This window comes from Pteropus vampyrus, unplaced genomic scaffold, assembly GCF_000151845.1.
Source record: "Pteropus vampyrus isolate Shadow unplaced genomic scaffold, Pvam_2.0 Scaffold81, whole genome shotgun sequence".
Classification (NCBI taxonomy): domain Eukaryota; kingdom Metazoa; phylum Chordata; class Mammalia; order Chiroptera; family Pteropodidae; genus Pteropus; species Pteropus vampyrus.
This window is the reverse complement of record NW_011888862.1, coordinates 6,141,001-6,166,067: the sequence shown is the minus strand read 5'-3', so window position 1 is coordinate 6,166,067 and position 25,067 is coordinate 6,141,001. Positions and strand designations below refer to the sequence as shown.

General features: G+C 40.8%; 1 protein-coding gene across 3 annotated transcripts in view; it reads right to left on the bottom strand.

Moving 5' to 3' along the window:
* NHS (NHS actin remodeling regulator) overlaps positions 1–25,067 on the bottom strand; it is a 336,905-nt gene that overhangs the window by 92,806 nt on the left and 219,032 nt on the right. Inside the window, exon 1 of one of the 3 annotated variants that reach the window (XM_023532315.1) lies at positions 2,059–2,365. The exons of 1 other annotated variant lie outside the window; for it this stretch is intronic. In XM_023532315.1, the coding sequence (XP_023388083.1) occupies positions 2,059–2,092 (34 nt within the window). In that variant the 5' untranslated portion in view covers positions 2,093–2,365. Of the gene's footprint in view, positions 1–2,058; positions 2,366–25,067 lie in introns of those variants that run through there. One more of the 3 variants, XM_023532314.1, reaches the window with a different exon arrangement.

Genomic DNA, 25,067 nt, shown 5'->3' with positions numbered 1-25,067 from the left:
ACATTTTTATAATGAAACCTGGTGTAATAAAATTTGTGTTGAGGCAAAAAGCAGTCATTTTCCCCTCAGTTTTTATTGTGCTGAATGCAATATCTTACAGGTCCTACTTGGAGGCATCTTTGATTAAGGACCTAGTCTTCACACTTGTGCGATGTCCAGAGTTGGGAGGGGTGGAGGGCATAACCTCGCTGACACTATGCCAGAAGATGGCCAAACTCATAAAGTGCCAGCAGTTCTACAAAGCTTGAACCCTCCGTTATGTAGCCCTGCAACCTTCCCCATTGCTTCCTGGCCTGCCAGCCACCCTCATGCCTTAGATATCCAACTCTCCAAGGTAAACTGGTTCAAGCTGTTCTGAAGGCCTCCCCATCTTTCTCCTTGAGCTTAGACTGTAAACTTCTGGCAGGCACCTGAAGGGGCCTTATTTCTTTGGTATTCTCTCCTATTACTTAGTCTTTCAGCCATGATGAATACTACCTGGCTCTCCCCTGAATCTACTGATCCTTATGAAAATGTGTGGACTTAGGTCCTTAATTGTCTCACTTGACTCCCTGAGGGAAGTTGAGGGAGTGGAGTTCCTACTTCTTACCTAAGTCAGTGATTTTCAACCCTGGCTGCACATTGGAATCCACCTGAGAAGGTTTTTTAAGTGTACAGATGCCTGGGTCTATCCCCAGAGATTCTGATTTAATTGGTCTGAGGTGTGGCCTGCGCATAAAATAATGGTTATTCATCATATACATATATGATATTAAGGATTTAGATCTGAACAACTTCACTCCCAAATTTGGAAACTGCAATCCCCTAAAGAAACTGACAGGGTTCAGTGGCACATGTGAGAAGCTACCTGGTCCACAGGCATGTTTCCTTCCCCTTCTAAGGGATCTTGGGTAACAAAGCAGGCAGAAACCAGTGTCTCCCCATCATAACACCTGGAAAAGAAACTCAAAGGGTGTGTTCTGAGATGACAGGACAGAACAACACTTTCACTGAGCAGGGCTGCATACAACTGTATTGGGAGTGGTTAGACCAATGGGTGGCCCTTGGAGCATGGACGTGCCATGCATCAGTCTCCACAGAGACAGCGGAGGCACATGTGCAATAAGGTGGTTTAGCTGGGACAGAGACAACAAGGACCTCAACACTCACACTGCCTATCCCTTGCGTGCTCAATGTGACTATGGGAGAGGGTGGAGTCTATGGAAGAAATAGAAGAAAGGCACTATCCCTGACCTTCAGGAGCCTGAATTAAAATGGAAGGATTAACCCAATAGAGGGCAAATATTGCAAAGAGTTCAACACTTTTCAAACAGGGTTCAATTGTGTTGCCAACCATCTGTGATAATGAAATATCATGAAGGAGGTTTACAGGACTAAAGAAGTCAAGACCAGCCCCCAAATGAATTAAGCCCATTTAAGATGGAACAGAACTAGAAGTTGAGAAACTTGGATCTAGGGACTCACAGTTCAGGGCTGTTTTGGGTCATGGGGCGATAAATCTCTCTGTGTGATCTCAGGGTGAGGGCAGGATACTGAGGAATTCCAAGAAGACGGGAGGGGGCGGGGTGCCAGAGGAACAGAAAGGGAAGAGCAGGCGGGCCTAGTGCAAGCTGGTGCAGGACACAGGCCTGAGCCCACAGCGGCATCTTCTCAGCAGCTTTGGGCACAGGAACTCCTACTTGGGCTACCCTCTGGGCCCTCTCAGAAGACATGCAAATGTCAGATTAGAAGAAGGGAGAAAGTCTTCTCCTGTCTGCCTTAAGTAGCCCAACACCTCAGAAGAAGCAAAGTTGCAAACATAGGCAGCCAGTATAAAGAACCCAAAGTCCCCAAAGTTTCACTCACCCCAAATTGTCAAAGTCAACCCTGAAAGGCAGGCACAGCCTCCCTTGCTTATGTCTGTTCCTGTGAAAGGGATCACTTTCTTCAAAAAACATACTTCTCAGTCCCCCCAGAATAGGAAGGGGCGGCAGTGCAAGCCCCTCTTCATTAGGCCTGGTGCTCCCCCAACTCCCCTCCCCCTTTGTCTTGCTAGGAAATGCTGCAGACCCCAAATACCTGCATTCTTGGGCATGCAGCAGGCGAGAGGCATGCTTGGATTCCCGCTCTGCTTCTTAAGGACAGGCCTTTTCTTTTATCCAGAGCCCTCTCAGAGTCCCAGAGAGCTGAAAGCTGATCTGCTTAAGTCGGCTGCAGAGCAGGGGGGTAGGAGGGCGAGAGAGGGCAACCTTCGGCAAGGAGGGTGGCAGATTTTCACACAACATCTGTGCTGCCTCCAGGACTCCCCCCTGGAGGGGGAGATGGTCTCACCCAAGTGCTGGGCCAGCCACTAATCCCTCCGGGGTTCACTTGAATGGCAAATCAGGACTCCAGGGCAGCCTCAGCCACACCCTGTCTCCAGAGGAGGGGCTTAGCACTTTCCTTTTCCAGCCCTGGAATAGTTTAGAATGCCGTGGTACTTTTTTTTTTTTTTTTTTTACAGCCTAGCTGCTCCAACTGTAATAGGCCAGGGGGTCAGCCATCACCAGGGAGTTTGTTAGAAATGCAGACTCTCAGGCCACTCCAGCTTGAGAAGCTCTGCCAAGTGCCACGTGGCTATGGAAACCATGAACACGCTGCCAGAGACAGGAAGCTGGGCAAATACTAAAACTCAGGGAGCCACAGCAGGATCTATGCCAATTGTCCAGTCATGAGAAGGAATACATCCCATTCCATCACCCCATGGCTGTCTCACGTTGCCACCCATTCTTCTCAACAGGCGGGTGCTGGTTCACTTGGTTGTGAAATTTTAGGTCGGTGTGAGGGTGAACTGTTCAACAGGTCTGCAAATATTTGTACACACACTGAAAGGATGGGGAGGGGTAACACAATTGGAGTTTGCTCTTTGCAGATTGCAAATCAATTTCTGATCCCCTCTGACCCCTAACATACACACCACCTGTATCAACATGTTAGACTCTGGCAACGTTAATAACAACAGTGGTAGTACATGGCAAGAATTCTCAAGCTCCTTCACAAACATCAACCATCCTGGAGCCTATTCAGATCGTCCTCTTGGCAAGAAAGGGAGGATTTAGGGAATTCCACAGCTTTGCTCTAATAGCCTTTATGTCATCATGGCATGTGCTTCACCTCCCACCTGAACTGAGCAAATGAATCCATATGCAAAAACTGGAAGGGTGGAAAGAAGGAAAGAATAGAAACTAATGGAAAGTCAGAGAAGAGCTTTTGTTTTGCAGTCCAGAGAGAACATTGAAATAACTAATAGCGAGGTAGACGCGCTTGCTTTCTTCTCAGATAGTCACCAGGTCTCAGTTGATGGCATCAACTCCCTGCATTGGAAGCTTCTGCTCCTTAATTATGTGGAGCAAGAGCCAGAATGGGTGACTTAACTTCTGAAGAGGAGCTGGATGGCACTGAGGTTCTGGAATGCATTAAGACAGCCCAAATCAACAGAAAGTCAGACTGGATCCTCGGGGAAGTGACTCAGACAGAATCTTCAGCCTTCTAAGCATCTGTTAGTGGCATCAGTGGATGGCATGGCCATTGCCTAAAACACTGTACATTGCAGTGCTCCTGCCTAACATTCCCCTCCTATTAGCAGAGTGCCAGGGCCCTGCCTGAGGGAAGAAATCAAAGGGCTGGAGAGAAGGTAGAGGGAAAGCCAGCCAAAGATAAAAGACAGAGGAGAGAGAAAGCAAAGAGGGTGGCCCTGGGCTTTACTGAGATTTGTGTGGGCTCTTAAAAGCAATCATGGTGGGCTTTTGAGTAGAAAACCAAGCTAAAACAGTATTTAAAAATCTTCTTGGGATCCCCAGTCTTGCCTCAAACAACAATCACTCATAAAAAGACTCTCATGAATGGAAGGAAATGATGCCATTGTTTTATTTTCTATGGGAAGTCGTAATAGTTTTTAAAAGGTTAATCTCCTTCTTAGTCCTGTTTTTTCCCTTCCAGTGACCCCAAGCTGAAAAGGAAAAATATTTGCACTTAGTGTTTAAAAACCACAGTGAATTAGCTTTTGTTGTTCATGGCAAGGCCACTATTTAGCTGCCCAGAATCAAACCAGATGTCAGGAAAGAAAGAAGGCCCCGCATCCTGTGAACTTGCCTTTCACCTTTGCAGAAGGGCTGGGGGGAAGGCTGGGCTGAGAAAATAAAATGGAGGGAGTCTGGTGGTCAACAAACCTGATGTGTGGTTTTGATGCAACCACTGGTTAGCTCTTTGTGGGGTGTTGTCTGCGTGACTAGAGAGTAACAGCTCCGGGACTCTGGATGCACAATGCCTCTTAACTTCCAGAAGTTTCTTCTGTGGACACTAGGCCAGAAGCACTATTCCCATAGGTGGCAGAAACCAAGGCAAGCAATAAAGAAGGATGGAAAAGAGAATTAGGAAACAGAAAAAAAAACACACAAAAAAGAGGCCAGCAGGACTTACTGGAACACTAAATGTATAATAGAAGACAAAAAAAAATTTAAAAGAAAGAAAAGAACCCCTAAAAGAAAAAAATATATATTTTCTTTCTGCAGCCTTCCAAGAGAGTATGAGGAGTAGATTATTATTCAGTCTTGTTTTTCTTTAGCACACCACCCACTACAACTCACAGCTCAAATTAGGAAGAAAAAGAAGTTCCTACGGGGCCTAGTCTATTTCCCACTGTTTCCTAAATTGAGCAACATAAGAAAGCAGGAGGTCCTCTCTACACTGAGATGCTTTTTGTCCACTCAACCAATATTTACTAAGCTCCTCCCTACTCTAGTAAGATATTTGAGTGATACCAGAAGGCCTTGGGTACTATTCCTGCCCATGAGAAGTTCATGGCCTATTGGGTAAGATAGACATGTTCAGAACAATGACGATAATTAATAATGATAGGCACCATATTTTCAGAATGTAATGATGTGCCCATGACTGTGCTTTCTATATAGAACATTACCCTTGAAATAACCCTGTGCAGTAAGTTTTATTATTCTCATTTTATGAATGAGGAAACTGAGACCCAGAAAGTATGAGGAACTTGACTAAGATCACACAGCTATTAAGCTGGCAGGAGTTTTTGTTTTTTTTTTTTCACTGATGAAGCCCAAGTGCCTAGAATAGTACCCGGCACATAGCAGGTGCTCAATAAGTATTTACTGAATGAAGAAAGTAACTGGGGGTACAGGAAAGGGCTTTCTGGAGCATGGGGGTGGTAGTAGGTTAACACTTCTGAACATGGAGACTAGGAAGCATTAATTAAATTCTAAGTTTGGTCAAATATCCCATTTTGGAAAGCTCCATAGGAACTCAATGCCTCAAAAGAATCTCCCTTTTCCAATGCAGCCAGATCTTTACACTTCAGAACACACACAAAAAATGTAAAGATACAATTTGCTTAGAAAGTTCTAAGAGTCAGCATGGTATACTGAACTTCAAGAAATTTTGCCAAGAACTGTGAATTCTTTTACTTAAATTTCTGCTTCTTAGTGTCTTTGACAGATTGTGTGGTTTGTTCCTGCACTTGATCAATAAATGTTTCTTAAAAGGTCTAAGGAAGGAAATAAAGATGATGAACTAGAGTGAGTGGTTCCTATTGGTCAAAGGACTGGCTGCATTAAAATGACCAAGGATCCACTTAGGAAAATTACTCTTATCTCAGTCCTCAGTGTAGACCTACTGAATCAGGATCTTTGGATGTAGGACCTGTGTTTTTAAAGCTTCCCAGGTAATTCTGATGTGTATTCAGGTTTGGGATTATTCTCAAATGCCCCTCTACCCCAACTCTCTCTTAGGTCAGGTTCCTTAGAAGCAAAATCTAAGATGGGGATTCTTGTTCAAGTGATATATGGGGAGGGGGGCTGCTCTCAGTAGAAGAGGCACGAGGAAAACAGGAAGCAGCAGGGGAAGGTGCTAAGTAAGGATGTGGCCTCAGCTGGAGATTTGGTTCAGCCTGATCCCACAGGGAGCTCTGGAGTACAAATTGCACCACAGAGCCAGTCGCACCTTGAGGCAAGATGGTTGGTGGGGCTAGCATTTGGCAGATAGCAACTCTCTGGGGAAGGGGCAGCCAATACCAGCAGCAGCTGGAGGAGGGGTACACCTGCTGGTAAAGGAGATATAAGCAGGGCACCAACAGCATCCACTACCAACTCCAACCTATAGGGCTGTAGTAGAGTCAGCCTCGGTATTTTTGTGGCTTTGCCTTCCACTGAAGTCTTAATGTCTACACTTGCTTTGCTGACTCGGCCTAGGTTTATCTTTTACAGAAGGGTCTTGGAGAAGAGTTTAACTTACAGGGAGCTTTCAGAATCCTATATGGTCCTTTCAGTGATCAGGGACACACCAGATTACCAATACATCTGCTGGGGTTATCATTTGCACACTAAATTGTGCCAGGAGTTGACCCAAAGTCAGAGTCCAAGAACCCTTCTCATGAGTTCCAGCCATACTCACTCATATGCTCCATAACAAGTGACTCAGGGAATCTGGCTGCCTGGCAGTCCCCGTACCTTCTCTCTTCTCCCTTGACAAATCAAGATGCAGGCCACTGAACTTCCTTTGGCTCATTCTCAATGACTCCTAAATAGGTCAAATCACTTTGGAGACTGGCCAAAAGCTAATTTCGTATTCATCACTGACCTGTTTTATTCCTCTGGCATTTCAGGAAAAAGTTGAGTGAAGGCCTTTTCTCCCTGTTTATCTAAGTCCCCATCCCCTGGAGCGAAATTTGCAGCCCAGGCCACTGTGATTTATTCAGACCTACTGCTACTTGGATTGCTATGCAAGCTAGCTTGCTACCCATCTGCTGCATTCTTCTACATATGTGCACATATATGGAAAATTAAAGGCCCAGCAGGCCTGGCTGGAGCTGCCTTACCCCACAGCTGTTCCAACTCCCACCAGGCTTAATGCCAGAGTCTGTTAAAGCAGTCTTTATCACATAGTCAAGAAATGGGGAGCATCAATGATAAAGTACACCCCAGTATCCCATCTGTCAGTTGCTTTTCATAAGGAGCTAAGCTAAGTACAGTTTATATAGCACTCCGTCTCCTTATAGAGCTGCATAGCAGGTCAGTCTCTGCTCTCTGAAGGAAGTGCCACCATTTTGGTTTCTTATATCAGAGCAAATATCCAGGAAAGGAAGCAGAAAAGGGATTGAAAGTGCTAAACAAAGGAAACAATATGCTTTCCTTTTGTGGTTTATTCAAATCCAAGAGAAAGCTTAACACTTCCAATCAGTCAAAGTTTAGAGGTAAAAAATAAAAAACCCAGGCCTGATTCAACTGTCTCTCCATAAGTTGCTCTGTGGCAATGCCTTTATTTAATTGTAAGATGTCAATCCCCCTCTCTGTCTCACCCCAGATTTCATCATTTGTTTTGTTCTGAGACATTTAGTTGTTGTTTTTCCTTTTCCTTCATACACTGAGAAATATGTGCATATGAGTCTGAGTGGTGATCTGGTCCTACCAGAAGAACAGAAGTTGTGATACTTAATAGGGTTCTCCTCATTCTTCCCACTAAATCTGAGGCCATTATGTAATGGAAATTTCCTCATGGTAATAATATAATAATGATAAAATTAATATTCTATTCATGCAACAGTTAATTATTGAGCACCTACTATGTGTCAGACATTGTTTTAAATGCTATATGTTTGCCAGTTCAGTTAATTCCTACAACAATTCTATGACTTAGATAGTAGTTTATATCCATTTTACAGATCAGGAAACTGAGGCACAGAGAGGTTACATAGTTTGCCCAAGGCATTGGAGGTGGTAAATGGTACAGCCTGAGCTCCAAACCACTATGGTATGTTACCCTAATAATATAGGTTAGGGATCCTGCCTAAGAAAGCAGACTATCTCCCATCACATCCCAATCCCAAATCAACAATAAGGCAAGACAAGGATTGAAATCCCAGCGACCCACAAGAAATACCTGTCACTTGCTTTGCTGAGTGTTTCTAGAGGAACATTCATTGCACACGAAGGTGTGTGTGTTTGTGTCTGTGTGTGTGAGAGAGAGAGAGAGAGAGAGAGAGAGAGAGAGAGAGAGAGAGAGAGAGAGAATGCATGGGTGACTACATATATCCTCTTATGTAATGCTTTTCTTTGAGCCTAGAAAAGGAGTTCCCATTCATAATAAAATTGAAAACAAGACCCTAATTGTTCCACCTTGGATGGCTTCCTACTGTTATTTCCACAATCTGAGATGGGAAGGGCACTAACGTACCCTTCTGGTAAGGCTGGGAACCCTTACCCTGAACCTGAGCTGCCCCTCAGTACCAGAACCTTCCACCTGGCAGGGGCTGAAGTTTTGGCAAAAACAATTACCAAGTACCTGGATCACCACAGGGAGTCCAAAGATAAATTCATACAAATGCAGGTAAATTCATACAAATGCAGATGTTTTGGGAAAAGGGGCCAGAGTCTGTTGAGCCACAAGTAGGGCCCCCAAGTTCCCCACTAGGGGTTTTTGCCCTCTGGGCTGGCACTCCCTCTTTCTCTCTCCAACCCCCTTACCTTATTGATACAAAACTTACTGATACAATCTTATTGACACAACTCCCTTGCCTTGCTGTTATTAAACACCTTACTTTGACACTTTCTAGCACCAAAGTGAAAACACTTGATAATAGTTAAGTGTTAGCCTTTTCCAGGGTATTTGTATTTTAATGGCAATTATAAGCCTAATGCTAAAAGGATAAACCTGGAATGACAGAACTAGAGATCAGTCAGCAGGTGGAAGAGAATTTGGTCATGGAAGGGGAGGAGAAATCATTGGGCTTTCTATTGTTCTAGAACAACCTAACACTTCGCTTAAGATTTCTTGAGGATCCTAGTAAAAGCAAAACTACATTTTACTCAGAAAAGAGATATAACATTAATATGGTCTTATGAATAAGACCATTCAGGGACAGAGAAACAGAATTAGATAATCTCCAAGGTCCCTAATAGGTTTAATACTTTAACCTTTCATCTTTTGATGACTCTGGCTCCTTTAATGTGAGTGCTAAAGAAAAGGCTTGGCTTCCCCAAATCAGAACATATTCAAGATGGTGGCATCATTGCTATCTTAGTTATGTAATTCCTGACTGCAAGAGTTGAGTGTATTAATTGAAAGGCATTTTGTATCTAGCCAGTATCATGTGGTTATGGCTCTTCTGACACTGTGCAATGTGGACCTGAAGAGAGAAAATTTAGGGTACCAAGTTCAATGAGAAGCCCAAGAAAACTTCAGTCTTTATATGTCATTTAGTGTGAAATCATTTCAACAAGAATGATGCTAACCTTCACTGAGCTCCTGATGGATTTAAATTAAGTTTATTTAGTTTGGCTACCTCAGATAAAGAAATTTCAGAAGTTTCCAGTTCCTTTTAGATTTATTTAAATGACATCATGAACTCAGATGCAGGATTCTTGAATAAGTCCAACATTAAGAGAATGGATATGATGGAATGATAAGACTGACTAAAAGCTTAAACCGTCAACTTGGGGAAAGGAGAACATTTAAAGAAGATAAAAGACATTTTCTCAATTGCCTACTCAATGGCAAGAACCAAACACTTCATCATGCACAAAATTTCCAGTAATGAGACCAAATGGTTAGACTTGGAATTCTATTCTTTTTCCTTGGGGGGTACAAGTAAGAAATTCCCCAACGTGTAAAGTGGGGTAGCTTTTCATTTTCCTAAATTCGAAATGGTTTGAAGATGATGTATTTCACAAACAGAATGAAGTCTTTAATGCCATACAAACTTTCTTTGGCTCTCTCCTTTGAAACTTATTTAATGACTTTTGCTGCCTTTTAGTAATAAGATGCTAACTTCAGTGCTACACCTTTACCCTGAGTATTTTTAGCCTGGCATTTCATTCCATTGCTTCTTTTTACCTTTTGGAAAGCATACCAATGAATGAAGACAGGAAGACAGACGGTAAGGAAAACTGCCTTATCTTTTTGACACTGATGTGGAGTCAATCACTGAGAACTTAGCAAACTTTCCAGTGATTGGTCCCAATAAGCACATCGGACTGGTCTAAGTCTTTCATGGTGTCATCCCATTTAAGTTCCTACTATGTCCAATCAGAGAGAGGTCCATTCCAAGGCTGGTTGGGGGCAGTAGCATATTTCGCAGCTATTTCAGTAACAATGTAAGACTGTTCTATGTACATGAAAACATCGAAAGAGAAAGTCCTGGAAACCAAGCCAAAAGGGAACCTGACATTGCTAACTGTGCCTGCAGAGTGATTCTCCCACTCCCAGCTCTCTGTCAGACATTCTAACCAGCCTATGAAGAAACTCACTGCGGTGCAAGTTTTCTAGAAAAATCAGAGAATGATTAACTTTTCCTAATCAAGCTTTTAAGTACCAAAGAACCAATGGCTAAGGAAAGCAGAGGATAAAGTTTAGATATGCTCTGTCCAATATGATAGCCACTAGCCATATGTGGCTATAGAGCACGAGAAATATGGCTAGTGTGAATGAGGAACTGAATCTTTTATTTCACTTATTTTAATTAATTTGAATACTGATACTCCACATGGTTATTGGAAAAACTTGAATATGTGAATTTACTTTTTCGAATTTTGTGGAATTTTATGAAATCTAAAAACAGATCAAATATTTCTGATAAAAAGTTAGTACCTGAATTGAAATGTACTATAAATGAAAATACACACTAGATTTTGAATACTTAATATGAAAAGAATATAAAATATGTCATTAATATTTTATATGACTTGATTTTTGTGATTTTATTTTTGTTGATTTTATACTCTGAAAAGTATTTTATAAATATTGGGTTAAATAAAACATTATTATAATTAATTTCACTTGTTTCTTTTCCAGTTTTTTAAGTGGCTACTAAAAAATTTTAAATTACATAAAGGACTCTCATATTTATAATGGACATTACTGGCTTCTAATGAACAAAATCAAATCATTTCAAATTAATGTTTTTATAAGTAAGGATTGTGTTAAGAAGAAAATAACGGTTTTTATTCAGCTAAGAAGTGAATTAACTCATGGTGGTTTGGAGTCAGTTAGCAAAACTCTCCATTGAGTGGCTCAGCTTGAGGGTACCTGTTCTCTGGAGATTTCCATGCTAAAGCTGGTTGGGGTGTTCTACAGCAGTGGTTCTCCAGTTTTGCTCAAGGGATCCCCAGGGGGTTCCTGAGAGTCTTTCGGGAAATCTGCAAAGTCAAAACCATTATCATAATGATACTAAGACATTCTTTGCCTTTTCCACTGTCATTCTTTCCTGAGTGAGATGTGATACCATATCAGCTAGAATTCAGAAGCGGGTATGAGCATCCAGCACTCTTCTATTGGAGACATTTGGAAAAAAAGAAAAAAGTAACAGAATGCCTCTTTTTAATAACATTTGTCGTTTTGAAAAATAGATTTTTCTTATAATATATTTTTTATATAAGAAAAATATATTTTATATAAGAAATATATATTTTTCTTATAACTTATAAACATATATATAAGTCCCAAACTTATATATATTAGAGTATGTACTTACTGTTAATTTCAAAATAAATTATGAAGTAAATCTTTTTACTTCTCAGTGTTAATTCCTAGTATGATAAACATTGATGTAACTCATACAAACTAAAGCTCTTTGGGGTCCTCCATAATTTTTAAGAGTATAAGGGGATCCTGTGATCCAAAGCTTGGAGAACTGCTATTCTAGAAGGGCTTGGTAGCAGATGCTGTTGATGATCCATCCCATAGCTCCTTGCCCACCTCAGAGGCCTCTGCAGCTGCGGTGGACAGTTTTCCACCTCAAACACCAGGATCTCTCTGTTGTTCTGTCTGAGGGCTTGCTCTCATGCTACAAGACTGTCAGTGAAACTCCAAAATTAAAAACAACCAAATGGCAATTAACAATAGACTGGATAGGTAAGTTCTGGTGCTTTTACACCATGGAATGTTACACAGCAACAAGAATAAACAAGTCACTGCTACATGCAACAACATGGGTGAATCTTACAGATATGATGTTGAGTAAAAGAAGCCAGAGATCAAAGGTCATATGATTCCATCTTTATAAAGTTAAAAGTCAGGCAAATCTAATATGACATTAGGAATCAAGATAGTGATTGCTTTTGGGGAGGAAGAAGAGCCTGTGGAAAATTCTAGGAGCTGATAACATTCTAGGCTTTGATGTACCTGGTGGGTACAAGGGTATGTTACTTCTTACTAATTCATTGATCTATATGATTTGAGCACTTGTCCATATGTACGTTAGACATCACTCAAAGTAAAAGAATCAAATATTAATTATCATTTTTACACCATGATTTGCTAGGCACAGGAGAGGATAAAACAGATTTTTCAGACATAGCTTATGATTTCTGCCTTTACTTCAGTTCTCGTGAGAGGTAAATAATGGTAGAAGATTTAATTTGGGGTAGGCAATTTGGGATGGGTTGTTTGGCTTGGACAGCACAGTGACTTGTTTTTAATTTACTTTGAATACCTTTATTTACTTACAATGCACACGGCATCTCAGTCTCCACTGCTCCTTATTATGCTACACTGGCTTTGTTCCACATTTAAGCTACCTTCCTGACCCTGATGGCACTTGAGTTTGAGGCCTACTAATGATTCCAGAAGTGACTTGAGCTATTGTGCAATGGAGATACAACTCATTGCACTGACAATAATGGCCAATGGTGCAGCTAGAAATGGGGAGGAAGGGGGTGTTGGCATGAGGAAGAAGAGCATAGAGGGTAGAAATGAGCCAGATTGTGTGCTATCTTCCCAAGGGCCCTCTGAGGGAGATGGTGACGAGACAGACTGACAGGCCAGGATCTATGATGAGGGCACTGCTGTCTACGGGATATGAATGTAATCTTACCAGTAGGTCCTGGGACAATTCTCCATTCAAGAGATTGCTTTTGGCATCCCCATCACTTCTAATACCTGAGTTTTCTGTCAGTCAGGACTCATACCTGCATCCAGGCATTTAATGGGTCTCTGGTGGTGGTGGTGGGGGGACCCTAAAGACCTTTCAGAAGACCTAGCACCTTAGCCTCCACCTTAATCAGGAGTATACTCCACCTCCTAGATTCATCTCAGCTCTACCCTCCGACCCTTTCACACACAGAGATACATGTACACAAAAAGTGAGGAAAGCCTGGGCTTCAGCTTCTGGCCTGGCTCCAATAACCACAAGGAAAGGTGAGAAATGTAGTGTGCCCAGGAAAAAGAGGAAAACATGGACATTCGTGAGCAGTGGCTGCCTCTGTCTCATGTTAATCCTTTTCTTCCTGCCTGGAGAGCCAACAACACTTGACAGATTATTTAGGAAGCCACTGAGATGCCTCTCTTTGCTCATTGAAACTCACGTGGAGCTCTCCCACAAGCTTTGCCTCTAGTTCCAATGTTATAGACTTTTAGACCTCTCAGACTTCCACTGAATCTGGAGGCCTAACTGCTTGGCCAGCTACATTACAATACCTATCATATTTCACATTTGCCAGGATCCTTGTTCTGGGTCCTGTTGCCTAGGCCACCATCACTGCTGAGCAGAATCACAACCCATCTCTGGGTATAGCCTGTATACCAAGTGCACACCAACAGTCTGGGGCTGCCTCAGGGCAGGGATGGATCCTGTCGCAGGCCTGTGTACATGTCCCATCATGAAGTGAGATGACAGCTGCCAAAAGTTCTAGAATATGATTTTGTTTGGAGGTCCTGACCACTGTCTTTGCTAGAGGAGGTAACTTTGCTTCAAGAACACCATGGACAGTTGGTAGACTGTCTTCATAATAGACAGACCTATTTTCTCTCTTAAGCCACTCAGAAATGTTTGCCTAAGTACTGGTCTCATAAGCACATGTTGGCATTTAGGGATCCCTCAATTGGTGATAGATAATTGTACACTGGAAACTGCTTACCAATGGCTTCAAAGCCAGGGTACATTCTCTTCTTGTATGTCCAAGACTTTGAAATCTCTCCTGCCATCAATAAATAAAATTTGGGAAGCAAAAGGAGGGGTTGAATTAGGCCAGTGGAATAGTACAACCTCACACCTACACTGGAGTCTTAGGAATTCAGACGTGCTCAGTCAGATGGTCAAGGTTTGAAACCGAAACAAAGCAGGAGGTTTGTGTATGTTTTTAATTGAAGCTGAACAGCTGCAGCCCACCCAGCCTCTACAGGGCCTTGCACAAAAGTACAAAAGCTATTCTCTCTCAGGTATTGATGGCTATTATACCAGCTCCTACTGCCAATTCTGGAAGATGCCACTCACTTTACCCTGAGGGCTGAGACAACTTACAATTAGATGAGGAAAAGGAGGCCTGGACTATACAGCTAGCAAACGGCAGAGCTCAGACATAAATCGAGACTTGTACACAGACTCCAGTATCACCTTCTTCATCAGTAGCGTTCAGATCATGAACTATCATTTTTGGGTACTCATTCCTTAGAGCTGCAGAGAAGGAATGAAGGAAGTAGTAAGACCATATGACAGGAAGGGGAAGATCTCTGAGGATAAAAGTCAATGGGTAGAATCAGAATGGAGACCAGGAGAAGCCAAGATTGGGGCAGACCAGCTTGGAGAGGCAGAAATGACTCTTTAGCAGCTTTAAAAGGAGAAGAGCAAGAAAGCCCACCCCCAAAAGTCACATAAAATCAAGTGGTTAAGGTTCAGAAATCTTATCTGAACCTACCTTTCCTTGTATCTTTCCTCTGTGTTAACACCTGATTGCCAATTCGGAATGTCCTCCTCTTTCTTCTTGGCCTAGCCACATATCTACCTGTCTCCCGCACTTTCCTCATTGGCAATGCCGTGGGTACCTCAGATTCACCATGTCCAGAACTCCTCAGCCTCTTGTACACACCTGCTCCTCCGCAGGGTTTCCTGTCTCAGAGGAGGGCAGCCCCACCTCCATCTCCACTACCCAAGCCAGAAACCTGGGAATTCCCTGAATCACAACCCTCTGCCTCAATCCTCATGTCTAGTCCTTTTCCAAGGGCCGCAGGTACTACCTCCCAAGGAGCTCTGAAAGTGGTTGCTTCCTTTCATACCTCAGATCCTCCCTCTAATCAAGGCTCCATTTGGGCTTGGCTTGAGGCACTTTCTCCACAGAGCAGCCGATATTCTTCCTAAAACACACATCATTTCATTCCTGTTCTCTGCTTACAATCTTTCTCATGTCTCCCACTGCTCACAGGCTAAAATACAGACTCTGGAAATAGCAAACATGGCTCTCTATAAATGACCCTCTGCCTCCTTCTCTTGACAGGCTGTTCTCTCACCTCAGGGCCAGATAAAACCTGAACATATCCCTTTGCTTGGAATGTTCTCTTTCCAGATTTCTACATGGCTGGTTTCCTTTGTCATTAAGGCTTCAGCTTAGATGTCATGGAAATATCTGTTTCCCAGAGGCCTTCCTGACCACTGATAGAATCTTCCTGACCTAGCGTTTTTGGTCACATTGACCTGTTTGAATTTTTTTCGCAGAATATTATCTCCATCTGACATTTTCTTGTTTGTTGATGTCAATCTGTCCCCCACTTGACTGGAATCTCCCTGAGAGTTATGCCATTTTTTTTTGTACACCACTGTGTCCCAGCATCTAGAACCAGGCCTTGGAAGCAGCTCAACAAATATTTGGCAAATGAATACACAAAAGAGTAAAACATCGAGATCTGTCCTGGGCTATAAACAAGGTAATTTGGCTTTAACTGCTACTTGTATTTTTGTTCTTGAATGTTTTTACTAATGGACTCAGGCCATCAATTAATTGAGCTCTAGCTCTTAAAAACTCACGGTGGCTAATAAAATGAAACCTGAAATGCATCTTGTTCTTGTTTCTAATACTGATTTGTGTTTTGATTCTTAACAAAGCTAAAGTCAGTTTACCTCCTTAAGTTTTCCATTTTTAAGCAGGAAATAAAAAGTATTCCAGCCTGCCTCACTTAAATGGTCTGAAGACCAGCGTCTGAATGATCCTGAGGCTGCTGCTCATGTCTGATAACCAAAATCACATTGTCATTCATTCCCTTAATCACTCAGTCAACAACATGTATGTGCCAGACACTGGGTGGAATGCTGGGGATATAGCAGTGAGCCAAGTTGAAATGACCCCTGCCCTCTAAGACATATGGTCTACAAGGGAAGAGTTAAGATCAAGAGCTAGACATTACCAGCCAGTGAGGTAAGAAGTCTGATAAAGGCACATGGGCAGTGACAAGACCATAGGGTGAAAGGCATATAAGAAGTGAGCAACCCAGATATGGCTGGGGGTTAGGGAAGTCTTCTCAGAGAGAAAAAAATTGAAGCTAAAGCCTGAAGTTCTTGGTAATTTATATGGATTACACACCTTAACCTCCTTCCTTTGGGGAAGCTGCTTACTGAAATTATCAGTTTTCACTACATGAAACTGTCCATGGTTGCATCTGCCCCAGATAAAAGACTGATTCAAAACCCGAAAATAACAGTAACCATGTGGCTTAATTGGATATGGTGCTCAAAGAGCCACATGGCTCATTGGTTACACATTTTCACAACCTATTGTTCAACACTAGCAATGTGCTCTGCATGTTCCATGTCCCCTTGCAATTTGTAGAATGTGTATAAGAAGAGTATTAATTTTGTGCTACATCTATAAGGATATTAGTTAAAGTAGGCTAACTGTTGTATAACCCCCAAGTCTCACTAGCTTTATACAACAAGGTTCAATTTCTTGCTGATGTCACACCTAAGATAGTTCAGCTGAGATGCTTTGCTCCATGCAGTCATTCAGACTCCTACTATCTTGTGGTCTCACCATCCCTCAGGGGCCTTGGGTCCTCCACTGGATTCTCCACACCTATCTAACAAACAAAAGAAGAGAGAGAGTGTGGAGGACTAGAAGGGAAGATTTAAAGGCCAGGGCTGAAAGATGATTCCATTACTTCTGCTCACATTCCATAGCTCAGTTACAGGGCTTGATTTAATTACAAGGAATCCTGGGAAATGTAATCTGTCTGTATGTCTGGGAAGAAATGAAAATGGGGTCGGATGAATATCTAGCATTGTTTCTGCCACGAGGATATTTAACAGTGAGATAAAGTACAGAATGAGTTAATGTAGTGAAAACAGATTGGTAGTATTTGGTAAACCAAATGACCAATCACTCAACCACAAACAATTAAACCATAAGCTTGATGCAATCTCTATCAAAATATCAAAGGCATTTTTCAGAGAGCTGGAACAAATAATTCTAAAATTTATATGGAACCATAAAAAAACCCAAATACTCATGGCAATCTCGAGAAAGAAGAAGAACAAAGTTGGAGGTATCATACTACCTGATATCAAACTATACTACCAGGTTACAGTAATCAAAACAGCATGGTACCGGCATAAAAACAGATACATTGATCAATGGAACAGAATAGAGTCCAGAAATAAATCTCTGTCTATATGCTCACTTAATATATGATAAAGGAGGTAAGAATATAGAACGGGGTAAAGACAGTCTCTTCAATAAATGGTGTTGGGAAAATTGGACAGATACATGCAAAAAAAAGTGAAACTGGACCATCTTCTTACATCGTATACAAGAATAGACTTAAAATGGATTAAAGACTTAAATATAAAACCCGAAACCATAAAACTTCTAGAAGAAAACAAAGGCAGTAAACTCTCTGATATTACTAACAGGAATTTCTTTTGGGATATATCTCCCTGTGCAAGGGAAACAAAAGAAAAAATAAACAAATGGGACTACATCAAACTAAAAAGTTTTTGCACAGCAAAGGAAACTATCAACAAAACAAAAAGATAACCAACTGACTGGGAGAAGATATTCACTAATGATACATTTGATAAGAGGTTAATATCCAAAATATATAAAGAACCCATACAACTCAACAACAACAAAAAAACAAACAATCCAATTAAAAAATGGGCAGAAGATCTGAACAGATACTTTTCCAAAGAGGAAATACAAATGGCCAATAGACATGAAAAGCTGCTCAAGGTTACTAATCATCAGAGAAATGCAAATTAAAACCACAATGAGATATCACTTGACATCTGTCAGAATGGCTATCATCAATAAATCAAAGAACAACAAGTGTTGGCAAGGATGCGGGGAAAAGGGAACCCTCATACATTGTTGGTGGGATTGCAAATTGGTACAGCTACTATGGAAAACAGTATGGAGGTTTCTCAAAAAATTAAAAATGGATATATGTTTTGACCAAGCAATTACACTTCTGGGTATTTATCCAAAGAAAACCAAAACAATAATTCATAAAGATCTATGCACTCCCATGTTCATGGCGGCACAATTTACAATAGCCAAGATATGGAAGCAACCTAAATGCCCATCAACAGACGATTGGATGAAGAAGTTATGGTTCATATACACAATAGAATATTACTCAGCCATTAAAAAAATGAATGAATTCCTACCATTTGCAATTACATGAATGAACCTAGAGGTTATTATGCTGAGTGAAATAAGTCAGACAGAGAAAGGTAAATACCATATGATTTCACTTATATGTGGAATCTAAGCAACAAAAAGAATGAACTAATCAAAAACTGACTCACAAATACAGAAGACAATTTGGTGACAGACAGAGGGGATGGGGGGTTGGGGGGCTGGGAGAATGGGGTGAAGAGTTAAAGAAGTACAAATTAATAGTTGATAGATGGTCACGGGGATGGGGAGCATGGCATAGGGAATGCAGTCAGCATTAATATATTGGCTAAGTGGAAAACCAGAGGAGAGAAGGAGCGATTAGGGGGATTGTTTTATAAACTATATAAATGTCTAACCAGTGTACTGTATACTTGAAACTAATAAAAAAAAATAATAAATCTTAATGAACATGGGAAATAAAAACCTATAAGCTAAGTCTTAAATAACTGACTCTGCTTTTCAATTGATAAGTTAATCCTGCTTGAAATTTAGTCACAGCTTTTTCTTTTCCTGGTGACAATCAGAAACAGTTATTAATTGTTGAAAATAATTTCTCCATCTAATGTACAGGAAAAAACTCTGAAAGTGTTCAAGTATATAAAGTTAGTAGAAGAAACTAATGCTTGGCCATATTCTCAAGGGCATACCTGACTCTGTATCTAATCACTTAACCAAGGGATATTTATCAAATATGTCAAACCACATTTAAATCTGCATATTACATATCTATATTCCAAAGTGAACATATAGAAAACCATAATGTTTCTTGCACATTGAAAAAACACCAGCATGAATAAATAAGCTTAAATATGGTTCTCTGAAGACATTTATTTGTACTTAGAGAAATAAAAGTTTACAGAGAGCCTTGCAATTTTCTTGTGAAAGTCGCTCTCTAAGCACAAAGTATTATTTGATTTGTCTGAACAAAATGATGGAGCAAGGTGAAAGACTGAAGATGTTGGGATAAAGCCAAGAATTAATGATGTGGATTTAGCTGTAACTATGCCCAAGAATTTTTCATATTGGCGGCACTGTGCTAACTTCAAAAGTAATAATGATTAAATATACTGAGTACTTATATATCATCAACTCCTAAACAAAGCCAAAAAACAGACAGTTCCAAGGGCAAGAAATTGTCAGCACCACACTGTCACAGATCACAAATCCAGACCACCCTCAGGATGGTTATTTGGATATGTAATGAAATAATTGACAAAAGCCATTCCAAGGGCCGTGACTCAAATGTGTCAGCAGATCTGAATGTCTAAAGTTCATGTAGCTTGGTAGCACAGAGGCTTACACACATTTTTCACATTAGGGAACAGATGGAAGCTGTAATTCCCGCCATAGCTGAAGGATGCCTTGCACCCAACAGCAGCAGATAATAAGCTCATTTGGGGAGAAATTTGCCATTTTCATCCAAGAGCTCGGTGAACTGCTGCTGAACCACTCATCCAACTGTGGACAGCATGCTTCCCGGAGGGAAAGAAGAGAGCCTGCACCTGTTTCAAAACCCTTAAGGGTTTAGAGTCATTTCAGTTTCCCCGTAGGCCTCAAATCTCACATCAGAGCCAGCCATGGGGCCATGCTTCACCCTCACAGTATTCTGTGGAAATCAATTCCTAACCCTGGTTTCCTGTTATAAATAAGTAATGCTGAATGCTTTCACGGTTTTGCATGAGACACGGGTGGTTAGATACTGGGTTAGGTGACACACCTCGTTTTCATTTGTTCCAAAATTTTTTTGTTCTAAACTTCTCAAGCTTTAAATTGGTCTCTGGGGTGCCATTCAATGGGAAACTTGAAGGAAGGGGGAAAATATATTCAAATATTTTGGATTTGGAAAATATGCTGTTTGGCTGAGAAAGACATTTTCCATAGATTTGATCACTCAAAAGCAGTTAAGCACTGAAACTTCAAATGCATTCTAATCTGATAAAAGCCATGAGCATTTAAAAAAATGTGTTATCCCAGTGCTTCAGATGATAAAACATGCAATTGACACATGAAGTTGACACATATGCTGTCAGACACTGATATAGACCTTGAACATAGAAAAAAGCACAGATCAGTGTGGTTGTGAGGGGGTAGCTACTGTGTAGACACAGATCCCAATCCACAATCCAGCCTGGCCAACAAACCTGGGAACTACACGGGTGGTTTCATCTCTGGGTTTTTAAGTGCTTTGTCAATAGAATCCTATTACCTTTCATGGCAGCCCCAGTAGGCAACAGCAGGCCCCAGTTTCAATGAACTTAGTGACAAGGCTGGCTAATGAGTTCTCTAATAACTTTCCCCAGCACATTTTTTTCCTTTTCAAAACTGAGTTGTAGGAGCAGGGGAATGAGCTAAAGGATACTTAGAAATCTTTGTACCTGACAACTGTGAGTCCTGAAACGGTATACACTAGCCATATGTGGCTATTGGGCATTTGAAATTAAGCTAGTGCTACTACAGAATGGAATTTTAAACTTTTATGTAATTTTAGTTAGTTAAATTTAAATTTAAAAGCTGCTGTTAAATTCAATTATTAGAAAAGTTTTAAGCATGTTTGGAAGAACTCATATGTGAATCTACTTTTTCAACTGTAAATTTTATGAAATCTAAACACAGATCAAGTATTTCTGATGAAAATTTAGTATTTGAATTAAGATGTGCTGTAAGTGTCCAATACAAGCCCGATTTTGAACAGTTACTACAAATAAAAAGAATGTGAGACATCTCATTAATAATTTTTTGTATTAGTTATATTCTGAAATGGAAACAGTTTGGATATATTGGGCTAAATAAAATATATTATTGAAATTAATATCACTTCTTTTTACTTTTTAAATTTGATTACAGGCATACTTTGAAGATATTGCAGATTCAGTTCCAGACCACTGCAATAAAGCAAATGTCACAATAAAGCTAATGTTGCAATAAAGTGAATGTCACAATAAAGGATGTCCTATGAATTTTTTGGTTTCCCATTGCAAACAAAAGTTGTTTACACTATGCTGTAGTTTATTAAGTGTGCAATAACACCATGTCTAAAAAACAGTAAAAACTATGTATGTATGTGTGTGTGTGTGTGTGTGTGTGTGTGTGTGTGTGTATGTGTGTATATATATATATATATATATATATATATATATAGTGAATTAAAGATACTTTATTGCTAAAAAATGCTAACCATCATCTGAGCCTGTTGGGAAAATGGTGCTGCTGATAGACTTGCTTGATGCAAAGTTGCCACAGACCTTGAAACAGTGCAATAAAGCAAAGCACAATAAAACAAAGTATGCCTATACATCTATGGCTCACATTGTATTTCTATAGGACAGTGCTATTGAAGAGTAAAAAGAACCTCACACAGACAGGTATCACCTACCTGTCAAATCTGTTCTTCCTCTCATGTTCTCTAATCTTTCTTAATGACAACACCATTAGCTCCATCTATGTATGTGCATCTTGCCCCAGATGCACATACATATAGCTCCCTTCTAATGCATAAAATAGCAAGTGGCAATTGAACATCTAGTACCAAGATCTCTGAAGAGGTGATATAACCCAGCCACTGAGAATTGTAACAGAAGTGACAATGTCCCGGACATGATTTGTCCTTTTAAGAACTTTGGACAAATGAATCCCTTTATCTGCCCTTATAGCAGTGATGCTAAGCTCTCTTTACCTTCAACACAAGGATATCATTCATTCATTCAGTTCATTTATTGAGCTCTCCTTAGGGGAGGTCACTTGCTAGGTGCCATAGCAGGACCCAGAGACAAATGAGACTTTGTCCCTGGGCTCAAGAGGCTTGCAGTCTAGTTATTTCCAAGCACATAATTACTAACTAGATTGTTTTTTAGTTAGTTAATTATTTCAGACTGAAATAAATGCTAAAATTGAGCTCACAACAAAGGGCTCCAGAAGTATAAAGAGTGATGAGTTCTGCCTATGAAGATCCGAGTGGCCTTTCCATGCAGTAACATGTAAGATGAACCATGACAGACAGGGATGGTTCACAGAGGAGAAGGTTTAGGAGGCATTGCAGATGATGGAAACAGACTGAGCAAAGGAGAGGATACAGGTATGTACATATTGCATTCAGGAATGGTGAGGGGGTAAAAAGAGAGATATCCTGGCAGATGAGGTTGGAAAAGTCTAAAGACATCAGATGATGAAGAACCAGAACACCAAATGAATCGGTTGGGACCAGTATGGTTTTAGAAGACAGTAGTGACAGGCTTATGGAGACCATGGCAATATGCCAAGCAAGAAATGGCAAGAGCCTATCCTAGGACAGGGGAAGAAAAATGGCAAAGAGTAGGCATATACAAAAGGCACAGTGGAGGAAAATTAGGCTATCAGGGCAGTAAGGGAAGAGGAGATGGAGCTAATGGTGCTGTCATTAAGAAAGATTAGAGAACATGGGAGGAAGAACAGATTTGACGTGATGTGGTGTGTCAAAAAAAATAGCACTGCAAACTTTTTGGAAGAAAGCCTGAATTAACACAAGACACTGATAACAGACCCATATATTCATAGATCCACTGTATGCCTGGTGCTGTACTTGGCTGTTACTAAAAAACCTTTATCACACAATGAATATGGAAAATTGCCAAAGGCTAGAAAATCTTCGTTTCGGGATTTCCTGAGTTAATTTTCAAACATGAGGTAGCATGAGTGTAGACTGTTGACACTTAATACATGAAACATTGGAAATGAAACAAACACATAATAAACATGGGTGCTAGAGCCCTAACAATATACCTAAAATTAGTTAAAAGTCAAAGCTGTAACCTTACAAAATATAACCCACTGTGATAAAAACATTATGTAATTTTTGTAGGGTCAAAATTATCAGAGGGTTTGCTTGTACAAGTGGAACAGACACCAATCTCCCCAACCGTCCACCCCCACAGCAACAGGAGCTCAGGTTTCAAAAGCAAGCTTTTTGCCTAGCCCTCAGGCTGAGGTTCTGTGGTTTCAGATTGGTTTTGGCTTCAAGCAAAGGCAAGTCCTTCCTTTTGCTCTCTGAACTAATTCCAGCATTTACTCTGAGCCTTGTGGCCCCTTGTCTGCTGACCATGTGAGGAGCTTCAAAGTCTTTTAGATGTGATTATTTGTTCTGTCAACAGCTCCATGCCTCTGAAAAGGGAGGGTTACTGCTTATAGCTATCACTCATCCTCTCTTTCCTGGTATCATTTCTCAACAATGCAGACCTTCTTCTGGAAAAAGCTCAGCATTTTAACACCACCTCCCCACCCCAATCAATACTAAGTGATACCAGGCGTCTCTTTTAATCGGACAAGAACAAACCAAACACTGTGTTCCTGTTTCTACCCCCAAAAGAAAGTGTATATTGAGCAAAATAGAAAGTTTACGAGCAGATTAACTGCAAACCTATTAATTAATTCCATTTCATGGGAACTGATGGATCCAAAGCTTCTTTATTTTTAGTTGTCTTCAGTTGACCCGTTGGTCAGAATAATCTAGTCAACCATTATCCAAAGTGCAAGTCCCTAGAGCCTAAGTGCAGTCTTCAGTATTTATCCCAGTGCCACAGTCAATTGAAAACATTCCTTTAAAAGTCCATCTTGAGAGGAATCAAATGAAGCAAATGTACTGTGGAAGGGAAGGGTCATTCTCTTATGAGAAACTATAAAAACAGAAGTAGGGGTGTGCTGAAAATATCGAACTGGGTCGAACTCAGACACTAGGGATCTTGTCTCCCCTGTTGCTGCCATTAGATGTGTCTTCAGAAACTCAGTTTCTCAAGCTCTAAAAAGGGAGCCACAAATGCCGCTTTCATCACAGGCAAAGTCAGAAGGAAAGAGCTCTTATTCAAAACATTATGACGATCAGAACAAGTAGAAGGTCTAAAGGAAATGAAGCCAGGTCTCCAAATAAACCCAATCTGGGGGAGTTATTACTTTTAGTAAAAATGGTCATTCAGATCCTGAATCTGGAACATGGAAGCACTGAAACACCACAGTAAAGATGGATGGTGAGACTCTGCCTCCACCTTCCCCTTAGCACCAGTACTTTTTTATGCAATGTCATTACTGTATCATTACTATGAGATTTGTAGAAGAATGATGACAGCAGTGGTTACTTTTAAAAATAATCAATCAATACATCTATACAGCATACCTTTTATACACAGACAACGGAGGGGATACAATCTCGTTTGGGAGATAAGACATGCACATGGGGGAAAAATAACTTGCAAGGCTGTGTTTGAGGGTAACCAAGAGAGTGGTACAGGCAGTTAGAGCTATAATTTAAGGAGAAATCACTTCCAGCTGTGAAAGCCAGGGCTGGCCTGGGGAAACAAGCAGAATTTGGATGGATAGAGAGAAGAGAGAGGCACATAAAGTACAGGAAACAATGACCCAAAAATGAGAAGATCTGGGGCATTTCCAGGGTGCACTAGAGAATAGCACAGCAATCTGGGCATAAAGTAATACGGATTTATTTTCCCATCTGTACAATGGGGTTAATAATTACCTTCCTCATTAGATTGCTGTGAGGATTAAATGTGATAATATGTAGAAAATGCTTTGCATAAGGTCTGGCACAGAAAAAATACTCAACAAATTTGGGGGCAGTAGGGCAATGGAAACCAAGAGTAGAAAAGACTGGGAGAGATGTTTCCAAGGGAG